Source organism: Muntiacus reevesi, chromosome 1 (genome assembly GCF_963930625.1).
Source record: "Muntiacus reevesi chromosome 1, mMunRee1.1, whole genome shotgun sequence".
NCBI classification, from domain to species: Eukaryota; Metazoa; Chordata; class Mammalia; order Artiodactyla; family Cervidae; genus Muntiacus; species Muntiacus reevesi.
The window spans coordinates 96,332,165-96,354,268 of record NC_089249.1 but is presented as its reverse complement, the minus strand read 5'-3'; the positions used below and the strand labels follow the sequence as shown (position 1 = coordinate 96,354,268).

At 38.0% G+C, this 22,104-nt stretch overlaps 1 protein-coding gene and 1 pseudogene across 5 annotated transcripts in view; both read right to left on the bottom strand.

Moving 5' to 3' along the window:
* Positions 1-22,104, bottom strand: part of WDR47 (WD repeat domain 47) — a 58,065-nt gene extending 35,961 nt beyond the window's left edge. The window contains exons 1-5 of one of the 5 annotated variants that reach the window (XM_065907596.1): positions 21,727-22,104; positions 19,363-19,536; positions 4,616-4,675; positions 2,505-2,671; positions 305-388 (exon numbers count right to left, since the gene is read on the bottom strand). In XM_065907596.1, coding sequence (XP_065763668.1) covers positions 305-388; positions 2,505-2,671; positions 4,616-4,675; positions 19,363-19,395 — 344 coding nt within the window. In that variant the 5' untranslated portion in view covers positions 19,396-19,536; positions 21,727-22,104. The remainder of the gene's footprint in view (positions 1-304; positions 389-2,504; positions 2,672-4,615; positions 4,676-19,362; positions 19,537-21,726) is intronic. The other 4 variants (XM_065907579.1, XM_065907580.1, XM_065907583.1 and 1 more) reach the window with 4 other exon arrangements.
* Positions 12,455-12,981, bottom strand: LOC136149239 (large ribosomal subunit protein eL34-like; annotated as a pseudogene).

Sequence of the window (22,104 nt, the reverse complement as noted above, 5' to 3'; positions counted from 1 at the left end):
AATGGAGGTCAGGAAACAATGGAATGACCTCTCTAAAATCTTTGTAGTATTATGAAGAAACAACTGCTTCAGATAGGCCCTTGTGATGTTTTATATATAGGCACTGTTGACTAATTTTATATATCAGATAGTCAACTAATTGAGTACATGCAAGCTGTCCTCTGAAGTGCTCCAACTCAATGGGACTGAGGGTACTATGTGCTAGGAAAGCCAACAGTCTTGTTTTTAAATTTTTGTTTATTGTTTTGTCTTGCTAAACTTATATCAACGATAAGATACTAAAAAGTTCCAAATGAAATCTTACCTTTTTTTGTCAAATTTTTCCATACATTCTAGAGGCTGAATGAACTGAAGAACTTCATCCCATTGACCATCAAGGATTAGTTGCCTATATAAAGAAAAATCCATGCATGCTATCAAACTTGTGTTACACTAATTAAAAGCAGAATAGATGACAAGATAGCATTAGAACATCACAAAGCAAGTAATAAGATTAACGTTTTACTTGATTCCTCAACCACTATAATAAAATTAACTTTTCCCACAAATTATTTGTAACAACATATGCTATATGAGAAGAATCTGTGAACCTAAACCCACTCCTCATTCTAAAATGTGTTTTTCTTCATCGAACTAAATCTAAAAGTTTATTTATTTCCCCACTAATCTTACAATTTAAAGTTATTCTGTATTATTTAAGGGCCAGTGTGTGGGTATGTCCCAGTCTCCCTAAGTCAGTGGGTCTCAACTTGGGGCAGCTCTGCCCCCTGGAGACATCTGGCACTGTGTGGGGACATTTTTGGGGGTCACAACTGGGGTGTGACCAGCATTTACAGGGTATGGGTCAGAGGAACTGCTAAATATCCTACATCCTACGATGCACAGGACAACTCCCACACTCACACAAGATGTTAACAGTACTAAGGCTGAAAAACTGCTCTAAATGTGACTTCAACATCTTGGAGGCATTCAACTAAAGTTAATATATGCTAAAGTTTATATTCTGAGAATGAAAACAGTAATGAATACTACCAGGTTTCTCTGACTTAAGTGGTCTATGTGAACTTCCAAAAGTTATAAGGCTTTTAGATTACTGTTCTTTCTTAAAAGTTATTTCCCTACTTATGCATTTTTAGAACAGAAAATTTTAAAAGGAAGAAACAAGCAAGAAGATCTACATAAGATTACCAACTTAAGAATGAATAGTAATAAAAAGCAATCACAATATATAACATAATCATTTTATAAAGGAACATTTTAACATTTAAAAAGTAGGAAGGATATAATTTCAAAGGTGAGCCCTTTAAGATCAATACATTAGGAGAATACATTTAGTTTTAATGAAAAATTTACTATTCTTTAATTCTTTGCATTTCACCTTAGACCAGTAAAACTGCACTACAAACCAACGGGTTTCTGCAGAGGGATATCAGAGAGCCACTACTAAATTCCAGGAATAGCAATGCTTAAAAGACAAGGCCCAAAGAATACTGCCTTAGTATTGGTTCCTGCTACACATATCATTGACTAAGCTCCCTAGGGCTCAGTGACATTCATATATCAAATACAGGGAAGTGCAATGAATTTAAATAAACTTTCCTGATATAAGAAAGCTTTTTAAAAAGTTCCTTCTTCATGAGTTAGAAACACTTCATTTTCATTTCACAAAATGCTACATATCCAAGAATCTGTACTCCCTGTCAAGGACATTTGGTAGCACATAAGCACAGAATACATTTCTGTCTGGAATTTTGGGTTTTTCTTTTTCCATCCAATTCAAGGAAGGATATATTTAGCTTTCCATTTTGGCAAACATGTTAACTCCCTTTTGCTCTACAATTCCATCTCCAAGAAACTTGTTCTAAGGAAATAATCCAAGATACAGAAAAAGTCATATGTATGAAAGATGTTCAGTAAAGCATTTAAGAAAGCCTGGAAACAATTTAATTGCCTAAAAATAGGGAAATTATTAGGAAATTAAGTAAACCAAAAACTTTAAAAGAAAAAATTTATAATCACACACAGAATTCTTATAATGTTAATGGATAAAGCAGGATACAAGTTATAAATGCAAACAGAATTGCTAGGGTTTTTTTTAATATGCATCAAAAACTATGTGTGGATGGTAAGGTAATTTTTCTTATTTTTCTATATTTTCTACAAAGAATATACTTATATGAGTATGTTGTATTTCTACAGTTACAAAAAATATTTCAGAAGTATTTTAAGTTTACAGTCTCTGATTTGTTAATCAAGTATCTTTTACATGATGCCACAACCATAATAGAGTTGTGATTCTTTTTAATGAATCTTTGGATCTTACTCCTGAAAATATTCTACAGAAAACTTTTAGTTTGTAAATGCTCATTATAAAAATAAACATTAAAAAATTATACTTACTTTTCATGATTATAAAGACCTACCTGTATTGTACCTATTATCTTATTAATACTTAACATTTCTTGGAATGAGCTACAAACCTTACAGTAATAATGAAATCATACCTCAGGAAAAGCATATCATCAGAAAATAGGCCATTTATGACTCCACTTTCCTTCTCAAGGGCCAACATACTAATGTGAAGCTTCTTTGAATTCAAGAAATCTAAGATTAGCTTAATGATTTCAACCTCTTTTACATTCACTGTTTCTTCAGCCGTCATGTCGATAGCCTAGATATTAAACAAAATAAAAACAAAAATGAGTTCTACTGTTTTATTTCTAAGCATTATTAACTACACGGAAACTACACATAACAAGTTTCTTGGAAATAATTAGTATAGGTATTCAAAGTGAAATTAATGTAATATTTGTCAAAACCAAGTCATTCTTTGAGGTATGATATAGGTACAGCTATGATTTTTTTAAGTGTTTATCTTCGAGAGATATACATTGGAATTACAGATTGATATGAAGTCTGAGATTTGCTTCAAAATAATACAAAAGGCACATGGCAGGAAGTAAAGAAAAAATAATAATCATGACTATTAAAGTAGGATAATAGGTAAATGGAGGTTCATAATATTTGCTATGGTCTGAACATTACTGTCTTCCCAAAATTCATATATTAAGTGATGGTATTAGGAGGAAAGACCTTTGGGAGGTGATTAGGTAATGAGGACAAAGCCCTCATGATTAGGATTACTACCCTTGTAAAAGACACCCCAGTTTCCTGGTGGTCCAGTGGTTAAGACTCCACGCTCCTACCGCAAGGAGCAACCAGTAGTTCAGTTGGGGAACTAAAATCCTGCATGCCTCTTGGCATGGCCAAATAAAACTTAAAATTAAAAAATAATAATAATGATTAAAAAGTAAAAGAGACCCCAGAAAGTTAGCTTAGCCCTCTCTCTTAGGAGAATACAACGTGACTCAGCAGTCTGCAACTAGGAAGAGGGCTGTCACAGAACCTAACCATGCTAGCACCCTTATCTCTGACTCCCAGCATCTAGAATTTTGAGCACTAAATTTCTTCTCTATATAGATCACCGAGTCTATGGTATCCTGTTACAGCACCTCAGATGAACTAAGATAATATTATTCTGTTTAAAATTTGCCATAATAAAGAATATTTTTAAAGTCACAAATAACCAAACCATGTTTAGCTATGTCCCATATATTCATTCAATAAGCACTGGCTATCTTTTCTTTGTGATATACACTGTCCTGTACTCACTCCGCCCTTAAGAAGTTTACAAAATGTAGCAGCAACACGTAAAATGTACTCTATACTTTGGAACCAAAAAAACAAGGCTGATTGAAATGTGCAACTCTGAGTAATATTGGTACTATCAGCATAAACATCAATGATATTTCAGTTCTCTCAAATCCCTTCTCTTACCTATTAAGTCTGCAGTGATACAGTGATACAACTGAGCTCACAAGTTAATCATCAAGAATCAGAACTAAGAAGAATTCTGAAGAGCATTAGGTCAACATTCTCGTTTTAAAGATGAGACCACACAAGTTAAATGCCCTAAGCTGTTGCAGTTTTCAAAAGTCCAGGCTCAGAGCAATACAAAAGGATAGCAAGCTAAGGAGACTAGTTGCAAACAAACGTGATCAGATAAAACAAACTGTAAGCATCTTTCCCACAGGACCAATCATCTTTAACCAAATTCACAGAAATATAAATATATACATGTATGCATACAGGTTTATTTTTTTCAATTTGGTTAATATTTTGACAATTTATTTCTTCATAATGAGAATTAATTACAATCATGTGGCAGACCAGAATGCTCGTCAGATGAGTGCATTTTCTCTCTTAGAAGGCAGTAAACAAAGGACAGAGCATGGGAAAGTAATTATGACTCAAATATGTAATGACATCAGACTAAACTAATCTCATACATCCATCTCCATAATAAGGACATGCCTACCTCGGGACACAGACATAGAGAACAGACTTGTAGACACAGTAGGGGAAGGAGGGGCTGGGACGAATTGAGAAAACAGCATGGAAACATATACATTATTACCACACGTAAAATAGACAGCAAGTGGGAATTTGCTGTTTAATACAGGGAACTCAACCCAGTAGTCTGTAACAACCTAGAGGGATGGGATAAGGTGGGAGATGGGAGCAGGGGGCTCTGGAGGGAGGGACCTACGTATACCTGTGGCTGATTCATGTTGATATATGGCAAAGGCCAACACCATATTGTAAAGCAATTATCCTACAAGGAAAAAAAAGTACAGAGTTGATGATTTTGTCTGCAACTCTTCTAAAAGTCATTCAATGGCTATCAACAAAAAAATCCACAAACAACAAATGCTGGAGAGGGTGTAGAGAGAAGGGAACCCTCCTACACTGTTGGCAGGAATGTAAATTGGTACAGCCACTATCAGTCCAGTTCAGTTCAGTCGCTCGGTCGGGTCCGACTCTTTGAGACCCCACGGACTGCAGCACACCAAGCTTCCCTGTCCATAACCAGCTCCCAAAGCTTACACAAACTCATGTCCATCAAGTCTGTGACGCCACTATGGAGAACAGTATTGACGGTCCTTAAAAAACAAAAAATAGAGCTATCATATGACCCTACAATCCTACTCCTGAGCATATATCCAGAGAAAAACATGATCCGAAAGGATGCACCCCAATGTTCATTGCAGCACTGCTTACAATAGCCAAGACATGGAAGCAACCTAAATGTCCATCGACAGAGAAATGGACAAAGACAACGTACACACGTGCAATGAGATAATACTCAGCTGTTAAAAAGAATGAAATAAGGCCATCTGCAGCAACACGATGGACCTAGAGAGTGTCATACTGAGTGAAGTAAGTCAGACAGAGAAGAGAAATATTTTATGACATTCCTTATACCTGGAATCTAAAAAGAAATGATACAAACGAACTTACTTACAAGACAGAAAGAGACTCAGACTTAGAAAACAAGCTTATGGGCGCCAGGGGGAAGGGACAGTTAGGGGGTTTGGGAAGGTCAGGTACACACTGCTGCATTAAAAATGGATAACCAGCAAGGACCTATAGTATAGTACATGGAACCTGACTCAGTGTTATGTGCCAGCCTGGATGGGAGGGGGGTCTGGGGGAGAATGGATACCTGTACATGTACAGCTGAGTCCCTTGACTGTTCACCTGAAACTCCCACAACACTGTTAATTAGTTATACTCTAACACAAAAGAAGAAGTTTGGGGAAAAAAAGATACACACTTAAAATAAGTACTTGAAATACATGCTTAATCTACTTACTAGAAAAAGAAATAAATAAATAAAATAAAACCCATTCAAGGGAATTCCCTGGCGGTCCAGTGGTTAGGCATCCATGCTTTCACTACCGATGATCCAGGTCTGATCCCTGGTCAGGGAATTAAGACCCCATGGCGAGGCCAAAAAAAAAGTCATTCTAAAGGATAAAGCTCCGGCCCTTCAATCTATTCAGCCAGATCAGTCCTGATAACATCTTAGGTAGATATGCCAGCCCATGTACATGTGTGCTCACCAAGCAGAGTTTATAATATATAGGGCCAACAATAAAGTGTATTCCATAGAAAACAGAAAAAAAATTGGGGTAGGAAGGATCAGATTGTTTCAGTATTTTCATACTAAAAGATAGATTTGCTATTAAAAAATAAACCACAAAACATGAACTCTATGAATTTTCCTCTAAGAAATAAATGTTTACTAATATTCAATAATGAAGTAAGAAAAAAAGAGTTTTTTTAAAAAGTAAATATATCTGGAAATGAGCTAGACAGAGGTCAGTATTTTAGTACTAAGATACAATTAACATCTACAGAAACTAAATCCCAGATGGGGTCTCTATATGGACTCCTGCTGATAACTATCTAAGTGAATCAAGATTAAAAGAATGTATTAGAGGGAAAAAAACAAAATTATTTTTAGAAATCTTAGAAATTAGAAATAATTTAGAAATTATTTTTAAAATTAAAGGTAAAATGTTAGCAATAGGTAAGAAAAAAAAAGAATGATAATAGAAATATATTGACTAATATGTATATTTCCATACATGGTTATGAAAAAAGTTTCATGAAAAAATATCGGTGGTAGCTTTCTAACCAAACAAAATTAGATATTTAAACGTCCTTTTGCAATGAGGTACTTTCACTTGCTTATAATACGAATTAGGAAGGAAGAAAATGCAGAAGGCTAAGAATGATTCAAAAGCATAAGATTAAGGGAATTAGGGCACATCCATTAAATATTTTATAGTCAAGAAAAAAAGTGTTTAAGAAAGGCTCCACTAATCCCTATCCCCATCCTAAACAATAAACACCGCTTTCTTTTAACTTTCCAAGAATTACAGAGTGCCTAACTCTGAACAACAGTGCTTCACCATTCCAGCTTACAGGCAAAAACGCAGATGAGGAAATGAAGTACTATGAAGATTTTTTACAAAACATCAAACTCCAAAGTAAGGCTACTGTAACTTCTCCTTAAAAAAAAAAAAAAAGAAAAAGAGGGAGGAAAAAACTTCCTAGCTCTTAAATAAAAGAGCATTCCAAAAACCCACGCTGCTGCCAGATTACTTAACTGCAAATATCTGGTCCTTCAGGAATATCAATGTGACATTGCAAGTCATTTAATTTCTACTGGCCTCAATTTCTTCACACATAAAATAAGAGGGTTACTTAGCTTGTCTAATTTCTATGATTTCCCTTCAAGTTTTATATTTGTTTTAACTCACATTTCAATAACAGGAAGTATATTTTCTTAGGGGGAAATATCAAGTCTGGAATAATCAGAAGTCTCTGATTCTAAAGTCAGTTTAACAAGAGAAAAGAAAGATTTGTTTTAGATCATTTAAATGAACAAAAGAAAAGCCTTTCTAACTGCAAGGCCCTGTCACGTCTACTAATCAGCTAGCATCATGCAGCATGTGTCCCTTCCTACTGCTGACAGCTGTTCTCTATTCATCAATTATTTTAATTTACCTTCTGGAACTGTGAACGATTTTTAGCCTGAAGAACAAATTACATTTAAAGCAGGTGCAGCTTTATATAGCTAAAAAAAGAAAAGAATCAATTAACATAAAAATATGTTGTATATATGCATAAAATATCTCTGGCAACAGACACAAGAAACTGATAAAACTGGTTGTCTCCAAGAGAGAAAAATGGATAATAAAGAACAGAAATGGAATGGATAATAAAGAAGAAAAATGGTGTCACTATACACCCTTTTGTACCTTTTTCATTTTAGACCATGTGCAATTATTACCTATTCCAAAAATTTTTAATATTTTATATGAAATTTTATATTATATGTATAATTTAAACATTACATATGAAACATATATTCCCAGGTAACTCAGCTGGTAAAGAATCTGCCTGCACTGCACCTGGTTCAATTCCTAAGTCAGGAAGATCCCCTGGAGAAGGGATAGGCTACCCACTCCAGTATTCTTGCCTAGAGAATCCCCATGGACAGAAGAGCCTGGCAGACTACAATCCATGGAGTCGCAATGGATCAGATACAACTGATCGACTAAAACAACATACACATGAAACATAATGACTTTCCCATTGCAAATAACTGGAAATAATTAGACATATAAGGAATATAATGTATTCATTATTTATATAATAAAGCAATAACATTTCAGAATGATTTGTATTTTTTTCATAAACTGAGACCCTCTTCTCAGATTCTATTCAAATATTATTTCAATCATTCTTTATGAGATAAAAGTATTTGTATTATTTTCATATTCAAACCCACAAATATTTTTTAACACATTTAATTACTAATACTAAAAAAATGTACAAGATAGGTAGACACATGCTGTGTAATTCAGTCACGTAAAAACCAGAAAAGGTAAATTTAAAATCTGCCAAATTTGGCACTAAAAACGTAAATGTAAATCTTCCATTTAACAGAAGTTGCCATGAACAAGGTAACAGATAAGGGACAAGGACCAAATATAATACAAACGGTTAAAAGATTACCATCCAGAACATAAAAATAGCATCTTCAAATCAGTATCTCCCCCAAAATTCCAGCTGAACAATTCACAGCACTAAAAATAACCCAAAAAATTGATGGAAAGATGTTCAACTTCACTAGTAATATTAAAATAAGATACCAACGATGACAAAATTTAAAAGACCTGATAGTATCCAGAGTTGGCAAGGGTGTGAGTGAATGCCCCTTCACATACACTGGGTTAAGAATATAGACTGGGGACTTCCCTGGGGATCCAGTGGTTAGGGTTCCATGTTTCCACCACAGTGGGCAGGGTTCAAACCCTAGTTGGGGAAACAAGATTACATATGCCGCACGGTATGACCAAAAATCTTTTAAAATACATAATAAAAGAAAGAATATAAATTGGGACAGACTTTTGGAGAGAGAATTTGACAGCATGAAATTTTCATCTATGAAAATTTTAAATGCATATACTCTTTGACTCACCAATTTCAATTCTATTTCTAGGAACCTACTCTGCAAAAATATACAAATATATACAAAGATACATATACAATACTTGAACCGTGAACTTCCAGAAGTTCAAGCTGGTTTTAGAAAAGGCAGAGGAACCAGAGATCAAATTGCCAACATTCGTTGGATCATCGAAAAAGCAAGAGAGTTCCAGAAAAACATCTATTTCTGCTTTATTGACCATGCCAAAGCCTTGTGGATCACAATAAACTGTGGAAAATTCTGAACGAGATGGGAATACCAGACCACCTGCCTCTTGAGAAACCTGTATGTAGGTCAGGAAGCAACAGTGAGAACTGGAAATGGACCAACAGACTGATTCCAACTAGGAAAAGGAGTACGTCAAGGCTGTATATTGTCACTCTGCTTATTTAAACTATATGCAGAGTACATCATGAGAAACGCTGGGCTGAAGGAAGCACAAGTTGGAATCAAGATTGCTGGGAGAAATATCAATAACCTCAGATATGCAGATGACACCACCCTCATGGCAGAAAGCGAAGAACTAAAGAGCCCCTGATGAAGGTAAAAGAGGAGAGTGAAAAAGCTGGCTTAAAACTCAGCATTCAGAAAACTAAGATCATGACATCCAGTCCCATCACTTCATGGCAAATAGATGGCAAACAGTGGAAACAGTGACTTTATTTTTGGGGGCTCCAAAATCACTGCAGATGGTGACTGCAGCCATGAAATTAAAAGACGCTTACTCCTTGGAAGGAAAGTTATGACCAACCTAGAGAGCATATTAAAAAGCAGAGACATTACTTTGCCAACAAAGGTCCATCTAGTCAAGGCTATGGTTTTTCCAGTAGTCATGTATGATCTGAGAGTTGGACTATAAAGAGGGCTGAGCGCTGAAGAACTGATGCTTTTGAACTGTGGTGTTGGAGAAGGTTCTTGAGAGTCCCTTGGACTGCAAGGAGATCCAACCATTCCATCCTAAAGATCAGTCCTGGGTGTTCATTGGAAGGACTGATGTTGAAGTTGAAACTCCAAAACTTTGACCCCCTGATGCAAAGAACTGACTCACTGAAAAGACCCTGATGCTGGGAAAGATTGAAGGCAGGAAGAGAAGGGGACAAGGAGGATGAGATAGCTGGATGGCATCACCGACACAATGGACATGGATTTGGGTGGACTCTGGGAGTTGGTGATGGACAGGGAGACCTGGCGTGCTGTGGTTCATGGGGTTGCAGAGTCGGACACGACTGAGCGACTGAAATGAACTGAACTGAACATATACAAAGATGTTTCTTAAGACCTGTTTGTAATAGAGAAAAATTAGAAATGACCTGAGCTCTCATCAATAGGAGAACTGTTAATTTTCGGTAAATTCATATTATAGAATACTACTGCAGTGATGTAGATTTACTGTACCTTAACAATAAAAAGACACACTACAGAAAAATACAGCTATCAACAAATACTTGATAAATCGATGAGTATAAATAGGCCTATTTATCTCTTTTAAAAGGGAGAGTGTAGTATTCTGTATCTAAATAAATGACAAAGAGAGGCTGGAGGGATACATATCAAACTGTTCAGAGAGGTTACCTCTGAAAAGAAGAATGAGATTGGATGGAGGGAAGGGAACCAGGAAAGGAAAGGATTGAAGGAAGATTCTTTTACTCTTAATCATTCAAATCATCTGAATGATTTATAACCAATATATATTCACGTATTAATTATACATACATTTCTTAAATAAATAGAAGTTTTAATTTAACAGAAAAAACTATGAAAATGAAAAAAAAAATAACAGAATTAGATCTCAAAAGTTCTATATCAGGGTACCAGGTACAGAAGAATCCCAACCACATGGACCGTAGTCTGCCAAGTTCCTCTGTCCATGGACTTCTCTAGGCCAGAATACTGGAGTGGGTGGCCATTCCCTTCTCCAGGGAATCTTCCCAACCCAGGGATCAAACCCAAGTTCCCCGCATTGCAGGCAGATTCTCTACCATCTGAGCCACAAGGAAAGTCCAAAGACAGGATTAACTGCTACATTTACAATGCAAAAACTATTGGGCACAAAAACTACTGTAGGATCTTATATTGCTTAATTGATCTTTATATCAATCATAAGATTGACAATGTTATCTCTATTTTACAGATGAAGACACAAAGCTTTGTATGGTCAAAAACTTCACCCAGCATTTATATTAAGGCTGGACATCTCACTAGCAGCTGAATACTTCTTTCAGAAACATGTCAGAACATAAATTCTGATATCAACATCAATGTCAATGCCATCCAAGAAATTTCTTAAAAGTAACTGAAGAAATCTATTTAACTGTGTAACAAAAAACAAAGGGGTAAAAAGGAGGCAAATATATATACTTAGATTAATTTTCAGATCAATTTTTCATTAATTCCCTAAAACATCTGCGTTGCCTTATTGCGACAGGCAAGAAACTGCGTCCTCCTCCCCAATCCCAAACCTAAGCTTTGTAACAATGAAAATTAGAATTTTTGACTGAGAAAGACAGAAATACAGAGACAGAGAGGATAGGCAAAGAGAGACACAGAAACAGAAACAGGAAGGGAGAGAAGGAAGGAAGAAAAGACTGCAGACAAAAACTCTAGGACAAGACTGGAATCATAAGTTAGCTAAAGTCCTTTCTATTGTATCACATTGATTTCCAAGAAGAGAAAGGGCAACAATACAAAAACAAGGAAGAACATAAAATGGATACACAATCATCTAAATATGCCAAAATGAAAAACCTTCATCAAACTCCAATAATATAAAAAATTATTCCAACAGAGGTCCATAGTTCTATCATTTTTCATATTGTTTTTCTATTAAACAATGCTAGTAGGGTGGGTAAATAAGCTAGAAGTCCACATTAACAACAATCTAATCAGAGTTTTAAACATACCCTTTTAGTTAGAGAGACAGATTAGCTCAACTGTGTAAGAAACTAAAATGAATTTAAAGATTACTTTTTTTATTTTAAAAGATCTATCCACATCTAGTAAAATATATTTCCTAACCTTTACTTAAAACTCCAGTTAACTTTTAAATTATGTTATCCAAATGAATACTGCCATCAAAAAACAAGCAGTATTGAAAATGACAGGAGGGAAGGAAATCTCCAAAATGAAAAAAAAAATTTAGATCGAAAGAACTCTAGAGTTTAGCTGTTTGCATCTATGCGTGCTCAGTCGCTTCAGCCGCGTTTGACACTTTGCGACCCTATGGACTGTAGCCCGCCAGGTTCCTCTCTCCATGGGATTCTCCAAGCAAAAATACTGGAGCGGGTTGCCATGCCCTCCTCCAGGGGAGCTTCCCAGTCCAGGGATCGAGACCACGTCTCCTGTGTCTCCTGCACTCCAGGCGGATTCTTTACCACTGAGCCACCGGGGGAGCCCCTCAGCTGTTTAACTTTTGACTTTAAAAGAAAACAGATTTCAAAGTACCTTTGAAAAGCCATATCGAATACGAGGAAGTCTAAATAAATTTTATTTATTTAAAAATTTTTTACATCTTTTTGATCTTTTTATTACTCAAAAAAGCTTCATTTTTTAATTTAGCTTTCTGACTCTGGTTTGTGTTTTCAATACTTTCACAACAATTTTCTACTCCTCGATAAGGAAAGTGCATTTAATCCTGTCACAAACACATGCAGCACATATGGAACCACTACATGTTGGTTCATACTTTTTAGACAACCTCATAAGCGTGCAATGTGGGAGACCTGGGTTCGATCCCTGGGTTGGGAAGATCCCCTGGGGAAGGAAATGGCAACCCACTCCAGTATTCTGGCCTGGAGAATTCCATGGACTGTATAATCCATGGGGTCACAAAGCATCAGACACGACTTAAGCAACTTTCACTGACTTTCATAAGAGCTTCAGGTCTCACAGCACGAATTCCTTGGAAGCTGGCCTGGGCACACTCCACATGCAGATTCTGGTGCTTTCCCAACCTTCTTGGGATAAAGGTAAATAATTCTACTACCAGGGGTTCAGGACAGCCTGGTTTTGTTACAGGCTGTACTGCAGAACAAAAGACAATAGTATGTCAAATGCTGTATCATTCTGAATACTTTTAGATACCACCCCAGAAGAGGAAGAAGAAACTAGATAAATTTCAATAGTATGCTGCTACAATGCTTTGCTGCTGAACATAGCTTAGTTTTTGGAGCACGACCAAAAGCAAAATTATGGTGCTAACTTAAAGCATAAGAATTTTAGATCTAAAAAGGAAGTATGTGAAAAATTTGTTTTATTCTTAAATAATATACTTTTTTAGGGACCTCCCTGGCAGTCCAGTGGTTAAGACTCTATGCTCCCAATGCAGGGGACGTGGGCTCCCTCCCTGGTCTGGGAGCTCCCACATGCCACACGGGTGTGGCAAAATATTAATAATAATACACTGTTTTAGATCACTTGTTTACAACATGGTTCAGGAGGTTTAAGGTCTACTGGACCTCTGCTGAGTTCTCCAGTTTCAGACTTAACACTTTTCCAATCATAAAGTTCATAAATTGTGTCACGGATTTCAAGAGAAACATGGAGGGGAGTAAGTTTGGTCAGACCAAAGCAAGTAACTTCTTCATAACTATTCAAAATGTAAATCTTACTTATTAATGAGAAACAATGCCACCACTTGACTATAGAATTATTATTGGACATTAGGCAGAGCTAAGCATTGGAAAAGACTCTGATGCTGGGAGGGATTGGGGGCAGGAGGAGAAGGCGACAACAGAGGATGAGATGGCTGGATGGCATCACCATGGACATGAGTTTGAGTGAACTCCGGGAGTTGGTGATGGACAGGGAGGCCTGGCGTGCTGAGATTCATGGGGTCGCAAAGAGTCGGACACGACTGAGCGACTGAACTGAACTGAAGCATAAGAAACTCAAGGTCTCCTGACTCGGAGTCAAAAGTTTTAGGTATTAATCTTGCAAAGAATTAAAAAAGTTTTAAACAGTTTATTCCTTAAATTATCATAGCAGCTTATGGTAAAAATTCAAATGTTTATTAAGTAAACTTTCAACCTATAAAAACACATGTAAAAAAGACAGGGAAAAAAAAGATAGGCAGAATGTTTTTAAGAGTAATATTTTAATAAAAATTAATTTAAAATCCCAATCACAAATTAATGCTTATTAATTAGGATCAAAGTGAATATTCATATAAATTTATATAGTATTCTTTATTTGCTTATTTGTGTGTTCTACCTTATTTGTGGTAAAAGAGATGCTTTATCTAAGAACACAATTTCACTTTTCATTATACAATGAAATATAACTATCTCTAACATAGTTTTCCGTCACACTTAAAGACAAGGTAATCTTTGTAAAATAGATTAAAATTAGCCTTTATGTTTTTTTTCACTCCCACACTTGTTTTCAATGAGAAAAGTAGAACTTAAGATATTTGAGTATGCTTCAAAAACTGAACATAGAAAAAACAGTTTGTCAGTAGGTATACAACTGTATCTACTATAGAGCAGAGTATTTAGAAACATAAGAAAATGTACTAAGTCACAAAAACTTGAAAACGTATTAAAAAAACCACAAATATATAAGCATTAATGACTGAAAGAAGTACAATAGCATATATACTATATAACTACCCACTTAATTGAGTTTTCCATCCTTAGCTTTTCTACTTCCTTAGCATTTACAAACTTATCATAGAATTAAGTTGGGAGCTACCTTTGTCCACTCTCTTTTTTAGTACAGAATATCTGAACACATCTCTGACAGATGGTCCGCCAATGTCTACATAAACGCCTTCAATGACAGAAAATTTCTATACCCCACTCAAGGTACCTGTCTCAGTCTCTAAGACAGTCACCAGTGAGACTACTATCGTTTTTACACCCTTTCGTAGTCCCTGGCCCTTGAGTGTGGATTGGATTTAGTAACTCACTTGTCCCAAGTGCAGACTGGAAGTGTTGGGGTGTCACTTCCAAGATTTATAGAGAGTTGGTAACATCCATTCCAAGAGCAGGTGTGTGCCCTCTCTCAAACTGCTCTCTCTGGGGGAAGTCAGCTGCCACGTCATGAAGAAACCTTGTGGAAAGATCCAAGTAACAAAGAACTGAAGAAAGTCTTCAGTCAGCAGTCTGTGACGTGTGGAAGCCCTCAGTCCAACAAGGAACAGAGGTCCGAGTCACTGAGCTTGGAAGGAGATCATTTCCCAGTCTAGCTTTCAGGTGAGGCCATAGCTCCTAGAGAAGCTTAACTGCAACCTCATGAGAGACCTAAAATCAGAGGCTCCCAGCTGGGACGGCCCAGATTCCTGACCTCCAGAAACAGTAAGGTGAATATTTGTTGCTTTAAGCCACTTAGATTGGGGGTAACTTGTTACACAGCAATAGCTAATGCAGAATCCCTCCAATTTTTCACAAGTATAAAAAGGCATTTTATTTTGCTTTCCAATATTGCATTGAAATCTACTTTCATCTAGGTATGTCTTCAGGGTCAGCACAATAAAAATTTGTTATGTTAAAAACTTACACATTTGAGTCTGACAATCCTCATGTCTATTCCCCTACTTCCTTCAACCAATATTCACATAACTTCCAGATTCCCTTCAATACTAGTCATTCTCCTCTGAACAATTGTTCACCTCACTTTAAAGCACCTGAAACAGAACACAATACTCCCTCCTTCTGGTCAACAACTGTACACAGTGAAATCAACAATTCCCACAATGTGGGTGCTATACAAGCACAACTGGACACCTAACGTTGCTTTACGTCATCTATTTGTGAGATACTGTTTTTGTATTTCCCAGAATTTCATTTCAAACGCTTTTCCTAAAGTTAGAAAGAAAACCAACCCAATTCTATTTCCAAGCTCTCAAAATAATATTTTTTAAAAAGCAAAATTTGGAAAAATGTTCATACAAGATATATAGCAAGGGGTTAATATCCAAAATATGCAAAGAACTCATAAAACATCAAAAAATGAACAACCCAATTTAAAAAAATGGGCAAAAGATTTAAACATATTTTCCCAAAGACATACAGACTGTAATGAAAAGATGCTCGACTAATCATCAGGGAAATACTAATCAAAACCAGTGACATCCTCACACATGTCAGGATGGTTATTACTGAAAAAGATAACAAATAACACCTGTTGGCAAGGATACGGAAAACACAGAACCCTTGTGAACTGCAGGCGGGAATGTAAACTGGTACAGCCACTATGGAAAACAGTAAACAGATTCCTCAAAAAATTAACAATAGAACTACCATAGGACCCAGCAATTCCACTCCTGGATATTTATCTGAAAAAAATGAAGACACTAGTTAGAAAAAATATAAGAACCCCTATGCTCATTGCTGCATTATTTACAAAAGTAAGACAGGAAAGCAACCTAAGTGCACACTAAGAGATGAATGGAGAAAGATGTGGTATACACACACATATACACAACAGAATATTACTCAGCCAAAACAGTGAATGAAAGGTTTCCCTGGTGGTCCAGGAGTTAAGAATCCACCTGCCAATACAGGGCACACGGGTTCTATCCCTGGTCAGGGAAGACGCCACATGCCGTGGAGCAACCAAGCCCAGAAGCCACAACTACTGAGCCGAAGCACCACAACTACCGAGGATCCTGCACTACATACAGTCTGTGTTCTGCAACAAAAGAAGCCACTGCAAGGAGAAGCCCATGCACCACAGTGAAGAGTAGCTTCCACCTGCCACAACTAGAGAAAGCCCTTGAGCAGCAACGAACACCCAGCACAGCCAAATATAAAATTAAAAAACAATAATAAATAAATAAATAAATAAATCTTAAAAAAAAAAAAAAAGAAATGAAATCTTGCCATTTGTAACAACAAGGATGGAGCTACAGGGTATTATGCTAAGTGAAATAAGTTAGAGAAAAGTAAATACTGAATGATTTCACTTATATGTGGAACAAACAAAAACAAAACAGAAACAGTTATACATACAGAGAACAAACAGGTGGTTGCCAGAGAGGAAGCCTGTGAGGGGAGGAAGAGATAGGTGAGGGAAATTAAGAGGTACAAATTTCCAGTTTCAAAATAAATGAGTCATGGGCATGAAATGTACAGTGTGGGGACTATGGACAATAACTATTAATATGTGATGTCTCTATAGAGTGACATACTCTGACTAGACTTATCATGGTGATCATTTTGAAATGCATAGAAATATCAAATCGCTATGTTCTCTAACAGGAACTTACATAGTCTTCAAAAATTATACTTCAAAAACAAACTCTTAGAAAAACAGACCAGATTTGTGGTTATCAGGGGTAAGGAGCAGGAGAACGGAGAACTGGATGAAGGCTATCAAAAGGTTATTTAATGTACTACTTGATAAATATAATTAACACTGCTATATATTAAACAGGGGGCTTCCCTGATGGCTCAAATAGTAACCAATCTGCCTGCAATGTGGGAGACCTTGGTTTGATCCCTGGGGAGAAAGACCTTGTGGAGAAGGAAATGGCAGCCCACTCCAGTATTCTTGCCTGGGAAATCCCATGGACAGAGGAGGCTGGCGGGCTACAGTCCATGCAGTCACAAAGAGTCGGACACGACTTAGCAACGAAACAACGACAACATTATACAGGAAAGCTGTTGAGAGTAAATCCTAAGAGTTGTCATCACAAGGGAAAATACTTTTTCCTCTTTTTAAAATTTTGTATCTATATGAAATGATGGATGTTCACTAAACTTGTAATTATTTCATAATGTATGCAAGTCAAATTATTATGTACATCTTAAATTTACCCAGTGCTGTTCGTCAATGATATCTGAATAAAACTGGAAGCAAAGAAAGGAAAAATGTTAAATCAAAATGGACATTAAGGCACCAATTTTAGCTCAGTTCTATAAAGCTTTCTCAAAGATTTTTATATAAGTTCCATTTTCTTTTTCAATAGGTTTCACAAAACTTGGCACTTAGTCATAGAATTTCATTCATTTGTCGAATGAGTTATTTGAATTCATTATTTGAATCAACTATAAATAGTATAAAAATTTTATGCCATTTTTCATGTAGTACTTTTTCTCTAAAATAGTGCTGACCTGTAAAATGAGATCAACTTCCTAACAGAGTGACATGCATGTGATTGGTGTGATGTAAATTTCTCCCCCTTTAGAACTCATAAGGTAAGGGCAAGGTCCTCAGACAATGTGTCAAAAGGGCTGCAAATCCCATGCTATGGAAGAGTTGTGTGTATATGTTAATCACTCAGTCATGTCTGACTCTTTGTGACTCCATGGTCTATAGCCTGCCAGGCTCTTCTGTCCATGGAATTTTCCAGGCAAGAATACTGGAGTGGGTTGCCATTCCCTTATCCAGGGGATCTTCTCGAAAATTTTCTGGAGGAGCTACTGTTCTGTGAATAAAATATAAAAATTTAATCTGGAAAAAATTTACCTTGCTTTTTAAAAAAAAAACTAGGTGTAAGTTTAACACATTGGGAATCCTGATTAGATCGACTCTGTTAAAGATGCCACACTGAGAGACTCCTACTTGTAGAAACACATGGTTGAAGTATTCATTTAAAAATACTTGTGTCTACCACGTGCCAGCATCATGCTGCACCCCGGCTTACAAGGATTGAGTTACTATGGTGAACAAGAAGATAAAACACAAAAGGGCTTATAAAGGAGGGCGTGGTATTATGTAACGGTATCTTTTTACTCAAACAAAAACAAATTCAAAAGAAAAAGAAAAATCAGTTGAAATATGTAAGTTTTGGCTATTCAATGTAATGGTCTCAAAATTAAGTGGCAAAAAAAAAAAAAAAAAAGTATTCTCAGACAAGGGTCAGCAATGGATTTATAACCTGAAGACCTGGATTTATAACCTGGATCCAAGTCTTCTGTACAAAAACATTATACATAAAATATAAAGAGTAACATAAAAAAATGACAAAATTCCATGGAAGTTGAGAGGAATAATGAGGTGTCTTGCTAAAAATGTGTCTGAAGGATTGTTAATATCCTAACATGCAGAGATGGGAAGGGAAAAACATGCTAACATTTATTGTGCAGCCACGATGTCAGGTCCTGTGCTAAATACTCCCATACATCATCTGTATTAATTCTCACAACTTTATAACGTCATTTTACCTAAGATAACACTAATACTCTGAGATGTTAGTTACTTGTCTCAGGTCACACTGCAAAAAGTGCAGAAGCAAGAATGGGACAACTGTATCTAAAATCCTGTGACCTTTCCATTATAATGTTCAGGCCTGTATAGGGATGAAAACAAGAGAGGATAGTTAGGATTCAAGTAATCTGGAGCCTAATGTCAAAGTTTCAGAAAGTGAACTCAACTTATTTCCTGTCCTATGAAGTAAATCTCTCATCCATTAGCTGAGTAAGCCTAAGGCAATTCTTCTAAAACGTCCTCTAAAATGACAAAAGAAACTGAACCCACAGAGCCTGTAAACATAAAATTTCTTTGAATTTTACCTTAGAAATTAGTGTCATTATTACATTCTCCATACATCTTCTGTTTAATATTTTTTTAAAAACTATTTTTTATCCAAGTCTTCAAGGGAAATTGATGACAATTCCATAAATGTGTGTCATATTCTGTGGACACAGATTTACTTCTTGGCACATTTCAGCTTATCTTGAATACTCCTATTTGAAAACCATAGGTCAGATGGGATAAAGTAAGCTGTTTCTTGATCAAGAATCAATAATGTACACTAAGAATTATTTAATACCAAATGAAACTCAAGTAAGAGTTATTGGCCATAGCCTTATTTTCTAAACTATGAAAGCATCCTACTGAAACCAGGAAAGCAATCCTGACCCACATATATAAAGAACACACCCTTCCGCCATGTCACCACAGTAATAAAGAACCTTTGCCAAGAAGTAAAGATGCATTTTAACAGTTTCTATGAGCCCTTTAAGGCCATTGTAAGAAATAAGGTCTTGGACCTAGAAATACTAAATAGATCATTCAGAAATTTGTAATTATCTTATCAATGCTCCATTCTATTAAAAGGTAATCAACAGATGTCTTAAATCTTGTTTCCAAAGTGCTTTCAAATACTTTATTTTGTTCAACTTCAGAGCTCATTCCCAGACTAAAACAGAAGCAGGTATTATCTGGAAATTAGACTAGTCAGCATTCGGGTAAGCAGCTCTTCCAAGATTACTATCAGTAGCAAAGGGAAACTTAAATCCAGGCAATCTGATTTTCAGCTTACCAAGCTACTAAGGAAAACAGCATCTTTTCACACTTAATTTGAAGTGTTTCTCAAACTGCAGCATATGTCAAGCATATCAAAGGCTATTTAGTATGTAATTGATAACCAGGGCTTCACAAACAAGAAAAAGCTGAACACATTATGTAACTAGGAACGGATAGTAACCTGCTCTCTTATGATATAATCCTAGTACTGGCTTCAGAAAGAAAAAAAGACAATTAGGAAGTGGGAAACTGGGTGGAAAACAGATTAAAATTCCTTCACAAAAAAACTGCATATTTATAATGGCATCAAATTCAAGTGTGTGTGTGTGTGTGTGTCTGTGTGTGTGTGTTTTCCCCTAACAATACACTGTTATGGCTTAATTGGTTGGTCACTATAATAATTTTTCCTTCCTATGTAGAAGCAATCAGTCCACTAAAACCTAAGGTAAAATTGTTCATTACATTTTCCTTCTAAATGAGACCCAGGAACATGCTATATAAAGGAAAATAGGCTCTTAGGCGTTTCTCCATTCTATTACAGTAAAATTTCAAGGCAACATATGCCAACACTGGAGACAAAAAATCTACTTGGATTTACTGTGGAAAAAAAATATTTACAGCATATTCAAGCCTTACATGTTAATCTCTTGTGCGATTAACTTCTTGAAGCACTCTAAGTCAGCAACAAGGGGAGGGAAATAAGTGTTAGGATCACAACCTAAGAATCTGGGTGGAACAAAGACTTCTCCTCTCATTATGCAGAGAGAACCAAGTTGCCAAAAATGCTCTGCTCAGATACCATGCGTGGTTACTGACTGCGCGTCTGGGTACTGAGAGGGGAAAAAAAATCAAATGCTGGTCAAATACTTCCCCTGTCCCCCCTGCCCCTTTTCGGCCAAGGCCTCGCTCCAGAGCGGGAGCCCCAATCTCTTTGCTCCCCAACATAAGTAAGCGGCTTAACCCTATGAGTTCTACAAGCCCCGGTTCTCCTCTCCCACGCAGGCGCCCCCGGGGCTGCGGTCCAACCCCAGTTCCAAATCTAGTCGCGGCCCCTCTCCCCGACTCCGCCCAGACCCCCAAAGGCCTGCAGCCACTGACCACTGACGGCAGGAAGGCCCAACCCGGCCCCCGCGGGGCTGCCCCAGCCCCGCAGCGCCCTCCCCTCCTCCGGGCCAAGGCGTGCCCAGAAAGGGACGGGAGCGCGCCCCTCGGCTGTCGCTCGGGCTTGGCAGAGGGGCGAGGAAGAAAGAACCAGCGTTGTCAGCCGCCCTCTCGCCCCACGGCAGCAGCGAGGTGGGCACCCACCGTGCTCAAAGGCGGACAGTGCCAGGGCGAGGGGCGTCGCTCGGTCGGCAAAGCCGGACTGGCAGCGAGGCAAAGGTGTGGTTCAGGAGCGGCGGCTTCCAGTCGCGGCCTGGCCCCCATCCGTCGGCGCCGGGGCCTCACCCGCGACCCCGGTCCCCACCCAGTCAGCACCCCAGCCTACCCAAGACCCTTCTCCCGTGGCAGGAACGCCGCCCTTGGGGTCGCCGGGGTCGCCGCCCTGCGGGTGGTGACCGGCGGCGACGGGTGACCATGACAACCCGAGGCGCAGCCCGACGCCGCCTCCGCCTCCAGGAGTCGCTCACCTGGGGGCTCCGGGTCGAGCCCGGAGAAACCACGGAGGAGAACGCGGCTGGGAGGCCAGAGGACGGGGCCCCGAAAAGGCGGGTTCCGGGCTGAAGAGGGAGCGCGAGGGCGGCGGTCTGGGCTCGGCGGCGGTCCTGCCTCCTGCCCTCAGCGCGTCAATCCATCAGCCCGTCAGCCCGTCCTTCCTCGCGTCTGCCCCTCCCGAAGCCGGCTACCGCTCGGCTCAGCCTCTCGCACACTGCGGTTGTCAAGCGGCGCCGGAGCCAAGCACCAGCCCCGAGCCGCAGCCAATCGGCGCGCTTCCCCGAGGCGCCTCAGGACCCCGCCGAGCGGGGCGGCCAGGCAGGTGCCTGCGCCGAAGGGAGAGTAGGCTGGGC